Source organism: Drosophila biarmipes, chromosome 3R, assembly GCF_025231255.1.
Source record: "Drosophila biarmipes strain raj3 chromosome 3R, RU_DBia_V1.1, whole genome shotgun sequence".
Classification (NCBI taxonomy): Eukaryota; Metazoa; Arthropoda; class Insecta; order Diptera; family Drosophilidae; genus Drosophila; species Drosophila biarmipes.
In genome coordinates this window covers 33,388,619-33,406,736 of record NC_066616.1, presented here as the reverse complement: position 1 = coordinate 33,406,736, position 18,118 = coordinate 33,388,619, and the positions used below count along the sequence as shown (strand labels likewise).

Genomic DNA, 18,118 nt, shown 5'->3' with positions numbered 1-18,118 from the left:
TCAAAGATCCATTCCTTTTAAATAAATGTCAACTATAAATTTTCGTTTCTTTTAAGACTACCAAAGATGTTTACCACCCACGCATTCTCTCATGCCGAATTAACAGTATAATATTCCTTTATATAATTCACCGGAAACAGTAGCAAAATGAAATTTATAGTCGTAGTCGTAGTTGTTGGTTGCGGTATATAAACAATGCAACAACTTGTATATTTTTAGTGCCATAATTATGGCCAGATTTATGGCATATATGTAGCACACTCATACACAAAGCTGCGATGTATTAAAGACCATAATAATGTGGGGTAATCTGTGCGAAGATAAATGCGGGCAACCGAAAGTGGCTAATATCAAAACGCCTTTAACAAAATTATCCATTTGAAGAGGCGCCGTTAAAAATATGTTAAAAAATGTTTTTTTTTTGTATGATCAGTAGTGGGACTTAAACTAAGAACTGTTCGTTTTATTTCGGTAATACAATATTCTAAATTGAAACTCACTGTTTCCGGGTACAATAAAATGTAGTATTAATTATTTCAGGCTTTAGGGGCTTATTTGTCCCCTTGATTCAACATTTGTTCCTCATAAAAAATGATTTTTTAAATATTTCTGAGAATATTCTACTAAATTTTAAGTATTGTGCTCCGTAGCCACTCGGCGTGGGATGACTTTTGGTCGGTTCGTTTGGTTGGAGCACAGCCAAGTTATGCAGTTCTTGACGCCGTACCAAAAATACATTGCGAAATAAAAACGAAAACAGAATAAAAACCGATATGAGCATATAAAAGAGTCTAGATGTGTCGCAGATATATGTGTCCAATAAAGCCAAAGACAACGTCCACCCGCCGATACGGTGCCAATTAATTTGCGTTGACTTCTAATGATGTATTAAATGCTTTATAATGTGTTCAGTGCTCACCTGTGTGTTCCGTGTTTATTGTGAATTAGGATTAATATTAAGACATTGATTTACATAGATTTTTGTGACACCGCAGAGTATGCCCAGTTTTGGCTTGTGTCAGAGTTGAATTTGAAGCTTTCGCCAGGCCAAAGTCTGCACAAGATCATCAACTCCGGATTAGTGCACCATTTGACGATGGGTTTGACGGCCTTTTAGCTAATGAACTTTTGGGAGGGAACGGCAACAGCAGCAGCATAATGAGCTATTATGATGGCTGAGCTGCACAAGCTCAGAGCGGGAGCTCCTTGGGGCCATGGAATATGGAATTAAGCAATGTCCATTTAGCATTTGAAAGGCTCACGTTTGACCCACTCCGCGCGTGCTGGTGTGTGTGCGGGCTGCGCTTGTGTGCGTGTTGTGGCACGGCTTTCAACAATATTCTTCCACTTAGCTCTCGCACACGTGCGCCAATTTGTATGCAAGCCTTGCCTGGTTCGGCTCCTTGGCTCATTTTGCTCCTTTGGCTTGCAGCACGTTGCTAAACGATTGCGCTCTCGAGTGCAATGAGGTCGCTCCTGCCGTCGGAGCATCTGCTAACCCGTTTAAAGAGCTCCAGCAGGCCCGGGATCAGAGAGCTTAGCTGCGGGGTCACTTCGTTGGGTGTCCTGTCCCCTTCCGCTAATTGCGCCCACGCAGACCAATTAGCCGGCCAGCAGCTGTGATGTATGCTACACACTCCGTTGAAGCCAGCTGTGGCAAGAAAGACTTGGAGCGGCATGAAATTAAGAAAAGAAGAATTACAATTTTAATTTAAGAAAAGGGCTTCACGAGCTTTACCTCCAACATATTCAAATTCGAATTGCTGTATTCATTTTGTGGTACAGGTGATTACAACCGTAAGCTACGTTTAAAAGGAGAACTATTATTTAAAAAGGGATGAGGCCAATACAGTTTTAATGATCTATTGTTTAAACTGCAGTAGCAGTGAGGAACGGCAAAAGTACAACTAAGGAGAGCTCCAGAAAAAATTGTCTTTTTACTTTAAAATTTTTTTATTCGGGGTGCCGTAATCACGTGTAAATATTTTCGCACAACTGCAGTTGGGCGTAATGTGTTTAGCTGTACGTGCCACCACTGGAACAAGTTCGGTTAGTGGCCCTGCCCAAGGAGGGCGCTCGGCAATCGCAATTTGAAGTTATAATTTATTTAAGCATCCATTAAGGTGCACATATTGATGATCCCAGGATGTTCATGGTCGGGCGCCGCTTGGCAAGTTGAGTGCAATTGCTACCTCGACAACGCCCGGGCAATTACTTTTGAGTTATTTGGCTTAATAGAAATTCAGCGAGCGTGCCGTGTTTGTCTTGTTCCAGCCATTACCCCCGCCCTCGACCTCACCCCACCGCTCTCATTCCCATTCCCCACTTTCCGGCAATCCCAGGACTCACTTTGATTTTCATAAGTAAATGTTGGACCTCCTTTTTCGCCTAGCTAACCTAACGAACTTGTCTCCAGAGCAAACTCGACCGCAGGGGCGAGTAGGAAGATGAAGAGCCAGGGGATGCGGTGAGCGCTTTGAGAATCGATTATGAATTATTTGGCTGGGCGAAATGACTTATGAGACACAAAAGAGTCCAAAAGACGCACAATGGCCACCACACACGGGTGGCCAAGTTATCATTGTTACATGTTAGGGGCGAACACTAGAAATGAGTGGGGGGTGCGTGATAAATTCGCAGCTTTTGTCCTGCGGCCTTGCCAAAGGGAACCTCTGCCTTTGTTGCCATTTTGACACTAATAAATTGAACAAAGAAAAACCGCCGTGCACAACAAAAAACTGATATTAATTCACATTCTTGTCAGTGATTTATACCCTCATTTTGATGAATTTTCAATTTCGAAGTGAACTCATAAATGCCATAACTTATGCTCCTATAACATTTACTTACAATGAAATTTAATTTTCCTTTTCTCTTTTCTGCTTTCAGGTAAGTTTGCACTACGAGGAAAAAGAAAACGTAAGTCGGAATCATTTTGGCCATAAATTTATTTATTAATTACCCGAGGGGTCGGCAAACAGCAGAAAGCGAGAAACTTCCTGCCCATTTACGTGAAACCTTTTAAATAATTAATAATGCGCAACGTAATCGATTTTCATATAAATTGAGATTTATTTCGCCGTCGACGAAAAACAGCAACAAAAACAACAGAAAGCGGCTAATTTATTTTCCCCAGTTGCGCATTTTTATAGTGCAATTATCACGCCCCAATTTGAGTGGGTCACACACTCGCATCCAGGATAAAAATCCTATAAATTAGTTGAACAAGCCGAAGAGGGAAGCGAAACCTCCGACCCTAACTGCTTCTATTTGGACAGTTGATTAATCGACAAACGCATTATGTTTTACTAATGTCTTTTCCTAACTCAAATGGCCGCGTGTGTGGGCTGGGGCTTTTGTTTCTCTTGTTGCGTGTAACCGATGCCCAATTAAGTCCTTGCTCAAAGTGTCATCAATAGGCCCCTCAATTGGAAATTAATTACCAGCAAATTTGACCCTAACTTGTCTAGGTATCATTCGCAGCAAAGGAGATAAACGACCCAATGGGCAAAGTGTTCTTTTGGGTCTATAAGGTTTCACCTACTTAGCCCGAGTTTTTTCTTTGGCACTTTTAGTAAGAAGTTATCTGCTTAGTGGTTTCCCCAATTACTGCTTATGCTGGCCCAACTTCAAAGTAAATTCGGTTCTGATTAATGTGAAGCGTATGTATACATTGCCTTTCCTCATTCAAAAGCATTCGTCATAAATCTAGGTGAGGGAAATGTGGAGAGAGCTGGTTGTGCTCAATCAACACGTCATGGTGTGGCGACGATCACAGCATTTGCCATATTTCGAGTGTGTGTGATTGTTGATAATTTAAGTGACAATTTCGAGGGTAGCTGGTGATTTTCTGGTGAATTTTATTCATATTCTTTTCACTTGAGGCCTAGCACTCATTTCTATCAAAAAGCAAAATCAATAAACCTTTCTATTTTGTTATGAAAGATTTGCTTTTCATTAAGGGAAAAATACAAGTAATTAGTGTCGTTACTCCTCGGCCAGCCCTCGAAGGAATGCATATATTCCACTAGTTTCTCCCCTTTCCCCGGTTTAAAGTGCAGTTTCCTTATGTCTGCCCCACCAGTTCGTTTTTCCTCACGTTTATTTCTCTCTCGCGCTTATTTTTTCTGCCTTTTACTCAATTATGAAAAGAAATTATTAAGTGCGAGCCGCGCTAAATTAGCGCGCAATTGAGTGTGGCCAGGGGTGTCCGGGTAGGGGCTTAGAAAGTGGGGGTGGACAGGAGACAGCCGTCTTTTCCCGGCAGTCTCGTGTGTGTGCGATGTTTTTGGTTTGGAAGGCGCAAGGCGGTGGTCTCTTGCCTGCTGCCTCATAATTTTTGCAACATTTCTAGCCAACTGCCTCACGTTCGTACTATGTGCCGCAGGGAGGGAGGTTATAAATGGCGCATATTTTGTGCATTTCATTTGCGTGATTTGCCAGCCAAAATGAAGCATTTTCCTAGTGCGGTTGCTTGGGGGCTCTCCATGCAAGAGAAATGTCTCTGCATTGTCCCACCGAACGGAGGATATGAATATCTACTGGCTGACTGACGGATGATGATGATAATTTCGGAGGGCGAAGCAGAAAGTCGGAGACCTGACAGACGGCCTGGGCACTTTGCATCCAACAGGTGGCATTGGCCACAGCTACTTTGTTGGTAATACTGGGAATGTTTGCCGGGGATTTCTATGCATGTTGCTTGGACGACTGCCAAATGCTGTGTGTGTGACTCTCTCGGTGGCACAGCAGCAACGTCATCGCTTCGGGTTATCAGAGCGAGCCAAGATGGATGTTTAATTGACCGCAAATAGAAACTATAAATTATGCCAACGAAAGATCTCACTCCCCCACTGCTGCCGTTGCTAATGGGAAAATTGCCTTAATGAGGTTTGAGAATCAACGGCAGCGAAAAGCAAAGAGAAATCATATGGCGTGATCAAAGCCTTGGTGGGTCTTATTAACTAGAGCCTTTGTGCAATCGACAATCTTGTATTAAGCTGCGCTGAAGAAATTTAACTTTTCAAAACCTATACTAAGGACTTGGTTCTTATACCAAGTTCTAGTGTTGATTTTCAATAGGAATTTCTTAGTTTCTCAGATTTGTGGTTTCGTTTCCAAATAATTTATTTTTACAACTTTATTCCGACTGGAATCTGAGTTTCCCATTTGGATGATTTTCAGAATCTAAATACTACTCTCACCAAAATCAACAGCATAGCACAGCAATATTTCTAAGTAAACAGAAGCCAGACAGCCAAATGTAGCGCGATCCACTCAAAAAAGAGCCGCAAAAAAGCTAAATTTAAAAGTCAGACAAGGCAGTCAAGATCAGCACATGGAAGAACCCTCATTCACAAGGAGACCCTGTCAGCTAAATATTTATGCATGAGTACGAAAATAAAACGAGCCAGAAATCAACATTTGATCATGCAAGATTCCTTGGAAATTGCACAATCCACAGAAACAGCGTTCCTTCCTTATAGTTCGTTTTCTAAAGTATTCACACGATCTTAAAGCAAATAGAGTGTGGAGAGTTTTTTTTGCATAGCAGAGTTTTAAATTTTCTGAGAAACAAGGTGATGCCTGCGATTATAATTCCAGCTCGTGTTTTGTTTTGGGGCTCCTATTCTCACTTTACTGGTTGTGTTCATTGTGCAAATCAGTAGACCAAAACATTAGCAATCTAAATGCAATGCATACATCTGTTCACTTACATACATGTGCATAACAATAAATTAAAATGAACAATTCCAGACCAAATACAAATAAAGAACAATATATTTTCCAAAACGTATCGTAAGTTTTGTTTCCCTTTGAAACAGAGGCAAATTGATTGCTATATTGGTCATAGAAATTAAAGGCTAATAAAGGTTCTCGGTATTAGGAGAAAACATTTTAACTTAACTTATGGGTCCATTTGTACCATTGCCATTTGTGGCATTAAAGTGGAATTTCGCAACTAGATTTCCCTTAGCGTGTATCAGTTTCTCGTGGCCAACCCAGAAAGGCAGCCAGTCAAGCACTCCACATTCAAGAGCAGTCGAGTAATCAACTAAGTGACACGGATACGCGCTAAGTGCCTTTAATTGCTGTCGATCACTGGTTCTCGGCTCACTGGCCCAGCGATCTTAATTTAAGCCGGAGGGGGTCAGACCCCTTCCTGCCGGTCCCCCAATAACTATTTCCGCTGCAATTCAATTACGACAAATTCAGTTGGGGGCAAGTGTGGGTTTCGTGTTAATTACGCTCCTTGTCATATGCAGGCGGGCAACCTGCTGACAGGACAATTTTAGAGCCTTCATCTGGGCACAACTTCGCCCGCTTCTCTCCTGTGGATCTCTATCAAAATCCCAAACGAACTTTTCCGCGCGGCTCACGCGCTTTTCCCCGCCATGTGTGTACGAGTTTTTCACATTGTTTGGCATTTTATGAGCGTGAAATTAAATTAATTAAAACTACACGACGTCTCGCTGCTGCCCGCACCTAGCAAACACACGCTCCCTCCTAGAGAGGTGAAAACCTGTCGGAGGCGTGTCAAACCTGGGCGTATAACCAATTTCGTGCTGCAGGAAGGTTGTCTGCGCTGGCCTCCCTTGCTGTTCTGATTTTCCGCTTATTGTGTGGGAATGGATGGGTCTGTTAGCCACAGTTTCTAGCTGCAGCATCATCAGGACCACCCATATCCATTCATCTGGGCGCTAGACACAGAGTCTATAAATAAGAGTCAGAATTGCTCAAAATCTATCGGACCCAACTAAGGCAAACGATTTTTAAAGGATTATTTAAGCAAGCGTATTGAGTGTTGTAGAACATTTTCTTAAAACTTCAAATTGTAAAACAAATTCTCGCAGATTGCAGTGTAAAATTTGTCCATGCAGACTCATATTTCGTATTCAGCTGGACAAGTGAATGCGCTGCGAACTGCAAATGAACTGGATTAAATTTCAGCTCCACAAAAACAAAAAGGTTAAAAGATATAGAGGCAAAGCCGGCCAACTAATTGCTGATATCTGTGCGTCGGGCTTGTGTGTGTGCCAGAACTAAGCTGGCTGGTAATTCACACGTATGTACACTCCTACCTGTGCATATATGCGGATGTCAAAGGTGCAACAACTAAAACGCTGGCCATTCAACACGTCAGCAAGGGCTTAACTTGTTGCACCCAAAGCCAAAGAGCAGGGCTAAGAGCTGAGCTGCCCGTTAGTTACACCTGCAGCTGACCGTTTGACTGGCGGCTTTTTCATTCTGTGGGCTTCAAAAAAGGTCCTGTGCCAAAAGGGCCGACTCATAAATTATGTAGAACCTGAAAGTGCAGCACGTTAAACACGTTTTCTGTCAATTTAATTTGTAATTAGTCACGGCGCTCATTTAAAAGCTCCTCTTGGGAGACGACGACCAGTGGTTGGCTTCTTGGCTTTAATTGAAATTGGCAGCTGCTAACCCGCAGCCCAAAAGCCAGCCACTTGCACGTGATTTCATTGCTAATTATTGTGTGAGGCTTCGAGCGGCACGACCGAAGTGTCATCATCCATCTCCTCCAGCCAAGGCCCTCAGGTGCTGGCCAGTCTACGTGCCGCAAAATTCACTTAGGGCTGCCTTCCTGCATCGAGTCGCCTCTATTAATAGTCGCATGCTAATCAGACATTAAAAATGGTTCCGCTTCTACAATTTGCATTCGACGGGTAGTTCAGAATCGACATTGCTACCGAATTGCAAGTACTGAACGAGAGTATCCCTGTACCCTAACATAAAGAAATGTAACTTTCTTCTTTGTAAATTGTATTAAATGAAAAACTGAAATATGAACAGATCCTTCCTTATAAATCAGTATGCGAGGCAGATAAACACGAAAAATTAATGGACACATCTACTTGTTGCTGCCTCCAAGAAAACCCATAAAAGAACCCCACAGCAAGTTAATAAGTCTCGTTTCCTCTCGCCGTCCGCAGACGCAAGAAACCTTACAAGATTCACATGGCTTAGACGGGGATAAAACTAAAATTCGCTGGAAAAAACATACAGATTGGCCCGGCGACAACATGTGCTACAATAGTTGCCGCCTTGTTGGGCTGTTATATAATTTCATTCAGTGTTATTGCGGTGGCAGTGTCTGAGGCAAGTTGTAAGTGTGTCGGTAGTTTGATTTTCGTTTGCCGGCCGGCAGCCGCTTAAGTTGTTCGACAAGTTTTTCCACTTCCAACCAGGTATGAGCTCATCACCTGTAAGCGCTCGATCAGCTGTGGCGTAAAAGCACGTCTTCACGGAATTTATACACTTGAGAGGGGTTCGGAAGGAGCGGGCAGATAGGGCTCATTTTGAAGTCATTAATTTGACGATGCTAAATGAGAATTTATGTGTCTGCTGCAGCGGCGCAGGCCAGGCAATTTCTCATGCACAAACATTTTTCAACGCTTGACAGAAAGACCGAAAAGAGTCACTCCGAGGCCCGAAACTCGTTCTTGTTGCTCGGATGTCATTAACACTCGTTGTCCGGCATGACCAAAAAAGCACAACAAAATAAACCACCAGCAACCAAAAAAATAATAAACAAGACAACTGAAAACGGAGGCAGCAAAGTTTCAGAGGCCGAGACCCTCATTACGCAGGCTTAGCTAATTTATTAATAACCGAGGTTACAGATGTCTACGTAAAAGGATGTAAATGCTCAGACGCATAGATAGGCAGACAGTCTCGCAGCTCTACTTTATTTTCCATACCTATTTCTGGGGTTGGCATTAAAACAACGCCGAAATTAATTTTTTATATTAAATTCTAGAACAATTCTCTGCTGGATCAATCCCTATATGGCGTAGATGGTGAGCAAGCACTTGGTCCCCTACAGTTATGGCTTTGGGTCTCAGTGTTGTTGCTTAAGTTGTTGATCGTTTTTTTTACTTTGCGCATTCAATTTCACACCATAATGAAGCTCGTTTATTGCCAGTCAAGCCAACCAAAATCGAAAACAAAAGTCCAGGGCTTTTGCAGAGTTGTCTTGTTTTTAAGTTCTTTGTTTTATTGGGTCTTCGCTTGAGTCTTCTAAAGCGTCTTTGCCTTTTTCTGTTGACAGCCTTTGCGCAGTCGCAGTTCAAGGTTGAATCTCAACCCATTAGTATGGATCAGATGGATATTTTCTGTGGGAGCGAGCAAACTAATTTCGGTAAAATGTTTTGGTTTTGTTGCCCCCTAATTTTTGAACACATTTACACAGACATATTTTGCCTGAGGGATTGGAGAACGTGGAGACCATTTGTTTTGGCTGCCTCTGCTTTTGTGTTTTGTTTTCGGTCGGTTTTTGTTCCCCCTGCTGCAATAGGACATAGTTTGCTTTTGTTTCTCTGACTAACAAATTGCGAAAAGAATGGTTGAAAAATGAGAGCAAAACCCATGAGTGAGGTTAGTTACAAAGCTCGAATCTGAAAATACCCATGCCCAAAAGGTTTATATTAATGTTGTTCTTATACTACATAAATAATACATGGAGATATTAATGTTGTTCTTATACTACATAAACAATACATGGAGATATTTAAAATGTTGTATATTTCATAAACTTTGTGCCAAAACTTTTGTTATATTTCTTATTCTGATGTGCCTAAAAAGGGAAAAACACGGCAAAGAAGAAGTCTGTTAAAGCTCACACCACGCCGCGAAAGTGTCGAGAGCTATTGCTCCCAATATCATCAGGTGTTTTCATTTAATTTGCGAAAAATGTTTGTCTGTAGTCGGCGGCCGGCCAAGATGAATATGGCCAGGGAGTGTGAGAACTCTATTTGCGACTGGGTGTGTGCACATGTGCGCAGAGCCCCAAAGATGAAAATGATTGAGGAGTGGAATGAGAGAAAAAGCATAACATTCCTGGTCGGAAAGAGGATTAAATTTTTCATTTTCTAGAATATGCAACTTATGATCTTAAACCAAAAGGGGAAGGCTTCCGAGCAGAAAGGCATTAGACCTTATCGCTGCCAATTGCAATTGCAGTTTCCATTTCGGATGCAGTGCCTCATTTGCTAGCATTGTGTTTGGCCCAGCAGGAATTGAGTTGCCTGTGAGCCACCTGTGATTGCATGGCCAACACCTAAACCCATTGTGCGTTGACATTTTTAATTACACACACTGCCATGCCGTCTGTGTCACCCAACGAATGCTAAATGATGGATGATGCTGCTGGCCAACTTTGGGGACTCGGCTTGGATTCAGCATGCAGCATACGGAATGCAACTGGCAGCGACACTGAAAAAAGTCGTATATGTTTTGTAACAATGCGAAAGAATCAGTAAAAATAATCCAGACTCTCATGTTACTCAGTAAATAAAATAAAGTAAAATCTTAATCGAAAACAAATTATAAATTTCAAGTGATCATTGAATGAATAATATAATCTTTTAGTTTTCGCAAAGTGCAGCAACATGCAACTTCCAGCCTTTACCTCAGCCGCCTTGCCAGCCAGAGGAGGCTTACTCAAAGCCAGGCGAAAGTAGCAGCATTACAGCCATTTCACACACTGTATGCCCCCCTTCCCTGTCCCTCCACTCAGCCAAATAAAGGCTGCGCAGCGGTTTAGGGTGCGAGTGGTAGATCAGATCAGAATTCAAAAAGGCGAAATCCGTTGACGATGTCCTGATGTAAAGCAAACAAAGGACGATGAGAGGCGAAATGGCTGCAAGCTGAGGACTGAGAACTGAGGACTGAGATGTGGGACCGAGATGGGCGAAGGGACAGACTGAGACTGGATTTTATACGCACTAGCTGGGGCTTTTTTGTGTTTGTTGCAGCTTTCAACACTAATGCAATTTGATGCGGCACAAAACCGCACACATGCACTTCCAGAAGAGCACACACGCCCATATGTGTGAGCCAACAAAAGCCGCTGCGAAGGCGTCAACGCTTACAACAAATCCTGAACAGAAAAGGATTCCCAACACACTTGGCTGTGCGTTGCATAGTTTTAGGCAATGCACGGAACCCCTTAAATCCTTCGTCTCGCCCACACCAATTGCCGCCCCAACTCCCACTTACCTGGGCGGTAGATCAAAAATGCATGGCTCACAAAAGCGAGCTATTATTTCGCACCTGTCCCGGCCAAAGCTTCTCTCTGTCAGTGCTGCCAACCATCTGTTAAAAAAACAGCTAGCTGTCATTACTTGAAAATCGCTTGGGAAATAATAGGTGACTTGAAAACGAAACCACATTGTTGACAAACACTTTATAAAAAAATTAGGCTTAGGTTTTAAATGATTTTTTTTGCGAACTTTTAGGTTTAGTCAATAGCCGCAGAACTAGGTATCAAACTATGGTACGATATTCTGATAAAAACGTACAGTTTCAACGGAAGGATCTGTTAACTCAGGAATCAAAGTGAATGTGACCATATTGACCAAATTTGTTATTTTACATTTTGTATATGAGGATGCGATCGGGACTTGTTTCCCTTGTTTGTTTAATTATATAGTTCCAGATTTCCCATTTGAAATGTAGCCAACATTTCAAACTTAAGATAGCCAGATGGACAACTCTACTACCCTGCCTGAGTGCCGTCCTATCATTATCACGGTCGCTTCCCGTTCAATAGCCGCCCGTTTGCCGTGAACTGAATTTATGCAAATGCCCGCATTTCGCTTTTCAATTTCACCGTCTTACAATTCCATTTCCCCGCCCTTCTCCGTTCCTCCCTCTACTGATCTGCGTGTTGCAACAAGTTCGTTCCGTTGTGGGCTGCAACTTCTTGGCGTGTTTTCCTAGCGCATTAAGCCAACACCGAGTTTTGTGAGTGAAATATGGGCGTCATTCTTTGCATAAAGTGCCAGCTCAATACGAGGAGAAATCCCTGGCCACAGGCTGCCCTCGTCCTGTCTTCGCTCTCCATCCGCTCACTTTATTTACTTTCACTTGTCATGCTAAATCTGCACAATTTCTTGGTTGGATTTCGTTATTGTTGCCAGGCATCCGCAGTGGCAGTGACTGTGGCAGTTCTGTGGCTGTGATTGTGGCGTGGGGTGGGGCCGTGGGCGGCTGAATGGGTGGTGCTGGTGCTTAGTGTCACAAATCTAAACGATTTGAGCTTTTTAATGCGATTTGCCCGGCTCCTCGCTGATTGAAGCAGTCCTTGTCATCGAGTGCAAAGGAAAGTCATGATAAGGGGAAATAGGAAATTTGTCTGCGATCTGTTGATTGCGGCTCTAGCCTCTGCGATCCAAACTAAACAGTTGCATTTTTGGAATCATCTTTCAATAAGTTTAAAATTCTAGGTTCCATCTTCAACCACTGAAAAACCTTTTGTCCATATATTATACGCTAATCACAACAGATGAGTTAATTAATTAATCTTAGAAACAAAAAATTGACTCGATGTTTACTTTGGTACCTCTTAAAGAGATTTCAGTGATTATGTAAATTGATTGGAAGTATGATGATGATGACTTATGATAAGGTTCAATGCTCTGGGCAAAATGGGGCTGAGTCAGCCGACACAGGCTGAGCCAAGCCACCTGTTCATTACGCAGGCACCTTTGTGTTTGTGCAATATGCTATATCAGTGCCAGGGGCGCGGCGGTCTCCTCCCGATTTATTCGCCGTGTAACTAACACTTAAAATAATTAATTGCTAGTCAGAACTGAATTTGCTGTCGGAAATGTTTCGAAAAGGAATCTGTCCAGATGCAGGAATCCCTTTTGCGGAGAAGAAGACACTTTCTAAAGTTAGGAAATATACCTTATATTATCTATTTACAGGTAAATTTATACTGGTGTTTCTTGCAGTGGATGGCGCGCAAAAGTGGTCGCTTGATTTGCTGCACGATTGGCACAGCTGTTGCTGATGCTGCCGATGCAGTTATTGCTTCTGCCGTTGTTGGTGCCTGCAGCTGTGGATGCGTCGCGCATGCTCAGTGAAGTGGAAAACTCGACGACGGGCGACAAATGCCATGAACTTGTTGCAGGTTGCAATTGTGACAGGTTGCGAGTTGCTGCTGTCGTTGCAATTGGTGCTGCGTCTCAGTTTGCCTCTGCCGTTCGGCCTTCAACTTCGCTCAGCTGAACTTAACCGAATGATGTATGACTGCCGTTGCTGTTGTTGCTGCAACTGCTCATTAATCATTGTTTTCGTGGGTGGTTGGGCAGCCGGCTCTCCCCTCGGGCCTAATTGTGCATGCAGCATCATAGGCAACAGTACCGCTACATCGTTTCGCTCTCATTGCTGCCATATTACATTTATTATCCTGCTCGAATGCCAGGGATGTCCACCACAAAACTGGACAAATTAACGCGTGGGTGGCCCAACGGGCGTGGAAGTGTCGGAGGAGGGGGAGGACAGAGCGAGGGGATCAGGACGTGGACCGAGACCGAGACGGAGTCATGCATCAATGTCGTGATGAAGTAAGGAACACCATTCAGGAAACGTTTGCACTGAGAAAAGTGAATGATTTTTAGAGAATGCGAGTGCACTTAGCATCATTTTGAAGAGAAGTAAACGTATCTTATATTGAGTCACATCGTATGGTTTACGTCTAGTCCCCTCATTCTATTCTACAAGAACAATGTTACAAAACGGCTATTGGTTAATATGTGGCAGCCTATTTTATAGCAAAGTATTACACCAAGTCGGTTCCTCGTGCTCCACTTTCGTTTTTACTTTCAGTGTGAAAGTTCGGCGATTGGGCATTTATTGCAAGACCACTTGCCAGAGTCCATGTGGCTGCCACATGTGGCATGGCCATGAGTTCATCTGCGAGTACGTCCCGCCATCTGGCAGTCTCAGCGCCCTGTTCCTCCTACCGCAACTCTGCCGATCCGCCCCTCGTCCACCCTGGCGATTCCCGTTGCTGTGTCGCGTGTCAGCATAAAAAGCCGGCTACAATGTTGGAAAGTCAGTCAGGCAACGTCAATTTCCGTTTGTTGTCGTCATTAAAATGCAAGCCAAGCCACGCTCCGCCGCACTTTGGCACTACTTTTGATAATGACGAGTACAACTGCAACTACAACGGCAGTCGGAGAACGAGAACGAGTTGCAGAACAACAAATACGTAATGCTGAAATTCTATTAATTAGTTTGCCAAGCTGCCCATGTAAACTACACTTTTGTAGCACTTAAAGCAATTTACTGTGAAATGCGTAAACAAACTGACAGCCGGCTGGCTGACAGACAGTAAGAGCAGGGAGAGAAGGGCTAAGGATGGGATGAGCGAAGTGAGACATAAATAGTTTCGTTATGATGCCTCTGCATTTATGTCGCTGGTTCGGTAATCGATGCCGTCGACAAGTCATTGATTGTTGGGCAGGAAAACAAAAACACGTGCCAGTCTCCAAGACCTCCCAAGTTGCGGCGAGAAAAGGGTGCCCGTTTGCTGACAGGTGTAATACCATAGGAAATTTGTTTGTCCCAATGTTTTAACAAATTTAGGGAGAGGAAGGGCGTGATTTTGTAAGTATGGAAATTACTCCAGTGTCAAAGGACTGAAGAACGAGGCCGGAAATTGAAAATTGTTCGAGAGCTACAATTTTTATGACACATTGTCCATTTTCTTGCTGGTTGATGTTGCTGTTCCGTTTCTGCGTTGCAAAAGTTTTGACAACATTTGCCACTTTGTCATGCCATTTTCATTTCCAACATATTGCTCTGCACTGAGAGAAAGCGCTAAGTGGTAAATGATTTTGGTTTTAACTTTGTCTTCTACCCGCAAATTAATTTTAGTCAAGAAATATCGTCTAAGTTAAAACATTATTTTGTTGAAATATATTTAAAATTGAGGTTTTGTTTCATGTGTACGCAAGTCTCGTTCTATTCGCTCTCTATATTTGCTTCTGTGATTTTATTTTACTTTGTGCTTGTAGTTGGCGCTGCTCTTTATTCCCGCAGCCTTTTATTCCCGCTTCTGCTCGTATTATGACAAAGTCGAAAAGTTTTTATTGGTTGAAAAGAAAGGCGTGAGTGCAACTCGCGGCAAGCGGGGAAAACGGGAGGTCAGGCTATGATTTATTTGGCGCCCGAAACGAAAAACCAAAACGAAATGCAGCGCAACGAAATGAAGCCATCAAAAACGTTGACATCGTTACGCAAAAGCGGAAATGACAATGATGATGGGCGCCAAATGAAACGATGGTCACGCCCCGCCCCGCCCTGCACCGCCCGCGCCTTCGTCCTTTTTTCGAATGAAATGCAATGCGGTCGTGATTTGTATGTGCTGGTGTGTGTCTGTGTGGCCAGAGGAGCAAGTACGCGCGGGGTCTGGGGTGATTCCTGGGTTGGCTGCCATTAAAACGCGTGAAATTGAAAAGGGGAAAAATTGCAATGCCAACGGTGAACTCGAAACTACAGGAAAACGGCGAAAAGAGGCCAAAGTTTATGTGGGCCAAGTGTCGGAGGGAAAACGGCAGCAGCTGTTGCATTGATTCGCTTATCAGCGAGTCCGATCCCATTGTTTTTACGAGGGTTTTCAGCCATTGGCAAGGATTACATGGGGAGAATAAAGGCAGGCCAGTTCTTATGTTTAAGTAAACATTAACTCATAATGACAGTTTGCCTTTTTTCAAATCTGAAAACTGTAGATGGTTTTGAGTGAGCCTTTAAAACATTCAACAAATGTTAAAGAAGGAATACCCTTTAAGCATATAGTTTCGTGATTACTGATTTGCGTTATAAATTTAAATTAGCACCCACGCTCACCCAAACACTATCCGTTTAATGCCAATCCATATCCGACTAACAAACGTGTGTCTCTTTCTCTGTTTGCATTCACAGGTAGCGACCATGATGTCCTGCCCCCTTCCCATGCAATTACCGATACCGATTCCTTCAATACACAAGTCAGAATTTGCACCGGTTCACATTGGAGTCAAGGTAAGTTGATCCAACTCCTCATTACATTATCCATTCCAGGCTGCTTCCGTCGACCGCACTTCCTGCTTTCCCATCCTCTCCCCCTTTCCGTTCCCTTGCCAGTCTCTCCACTTAAACATTTGTTTGCATGCCATTATTAAATAGTAAATTAAGCGCATAAATGCGAAAATCATGCAAATCTGCTGAACCCGATGGCAGAAAGTCAACAAGTGGGGCAAAATGCTAAATGTAAATGTTGCCAACCAACTGGAGCACACACACTCGGCGAGCGCACACATGTCAAAGAGCCCGGTCTATTGTTGACATTATTGCAAAACATATACACACGCGGCGTATAGACCCAGCACAGATATTTACGTGAAATAATGTGCGGCACTAAATCAAATTGTTGTTGCCCAAGATGGCGCCTCGCCCGGAAGCCGCCTCCCGCCCTCATTTGACTGCGGCTTTAATACGAAGTGATCACATTTTAATGATACCGAAATGCACTGCACATTGTTTGTTTCTGCTGAAGAATAATGATGTCAAGCAGCTTTCGCTGTGGAGGGGGGGGGAAAAGAGTTTCAAACATTCCCACGGATTGCGTCACGTTTGATAAATGCTGCAGCACATTTTTCTTGATTTTGTTTGGGTGTCCTTCCTGTCCTCTCCTTTTTGGTTTTTTTTTTGTTGTTTCGCTTAAATGCCACACATAAATCTATTTTTGAATGAAAGCCACTCGCAGGATGCGTGGCGTATGCGCAATATTTCTTCTCGCCACAAGAGGGATATTTTTATACGTTCGTTTGTTTGTGGTTTGTTATCTGAAGAGGAAGCCGTGCTTATTGTTTGCGTAATGGACGCTCGTTAGCGGGGGTGCAACCCTCGAAGGGTACGAAAGTCGGTTGCAGCCGGGGGTAGGTAAGAGTCTCCAAAAAGGGGCCTTCCCAATATAAATGCGCTTTTAATTTATTTTCCAATCCCCTTCTGTCAGCCGGCCTGTTTCATAAATGACAGCGCCTGCAGTGGGCTTTTTACTTTCAGACCGGTGGCATTTTATCTTTATGAAAAATTAAATGATTTTGCCCACAAACCCGAAATAAGCAAAAGTGTTTGTCACTTCAAAGGATACATTTACTTTGTACGGATTTTCTGTGTGCGGTTTCTTGTGGAATGCATGAAAATTGTCATACCAAATTGAGCGAAAATTTCATAAAAGTGGACAAACAGAAACAGAAATTCCCAAATAATTGAGCCGAGTATGCGGAAAAGTATGTAACACTATATGAAGATCGGACCTCATTTACCCACGCTTGTGCACTATCATTATTTTCGAATACCCGACTGCACGGCAATTAAAAAACAATCACAGAGTGTCCCTTTATTTGCATTCCTTCATTATCCATCAGCATCAGCTCAAAGGTTAACGAGCAGCCAATAAATCGCGATTTATGAAAACACAGAAAAAAGGGAAATGCCACTGCAGCTTAACCGCTGACAGGCTTTCAGAATTACGGACTGAACCCGAACCAACCCAGCTCAGTGCTGTTAATATCCTGATCTGCCGACGCGACTAATTAAGGCAAATCGCAACACGCAAAGTAGTCCAATGATAACCAGTTCATAAAAAGGCAACAAACCCGTAACGGGGAAAATATTTAATAAAACGGCGGCCGGTGGAAAAAATCGGCTGAAATTAAACGAGCTGCCAGGTCCTACTGACTGCCGCTGTTAAACCCAATTTCCTGCCCCGAGGTGCCAGCGGTGGAACTTACACTTGACCGCGCGGCATAAATCACGCGGGGCGGTGGGTCGGAAGGGGCTGTTTGGGTGGGTTAGGCTGGCCGGGGGCATCTTCATTGGTCATAAAAAGGGCGTTTTAAAAATTCCGTGTAAAGGTGAGGCTGGAAAAATAATATTTAATAACAAAGAAATACAGAAGACAATGAAAAAGTATGCTTTTTATGGGGCAGAACATGAGGGGTGGTGTGTTATTTCTGCAGCTGACGCGTTTTTCAGAATTTAATTTAGTTTATACTGCTTCAATTGGTGATAAATGCAGGTTGGTACTTTTACTTACACGGCCAGTAATCTTTTAATACCTCCATTACTTTTCGCGTAAATAACGAAGATAATTTAATTTCGTAGGCATTGCAGAATCTTTCCACAACTATTTGATCCTGGGTCACCTTAAATTGAAGAGTTTGTTTATTTCTCATCTGTTTTTCACAACTGATTTAGTTTCGGATTAGAACAAATAAACCATCTTGGCCTACGTGTCTTGCTTCAAAAGCCTTGAAGCTTA

The 18,118-nt window shown here is 43.1% G+C and overlaps 1 protein-coding gene across 1 annotated transcript in view; it reads left to right on the top strand.

Annotated features, from left to right (window-relative positions):
- Positions 1–18,118, top strand: part of LOC108023859 (polypyrimidine tract-binding protein 1) — a 140,197-nt gene that overhangs the window by 5,921 nt on the left and 116,158 nt on the right. The window contains exons 3-4 of the mRNA XM_044095595.2: positions 2,890–2,919; positions 15,736–15,834. Coding sequence (XP_043951530.1) covers positions 2,890–2,919; positions 15,736–15,834 — 129 coding nt within the window. The remainder of the gene's footprint in view (positions 1–2,889; positions 2,920–15,735; positions 15,835–18,118) is intronic.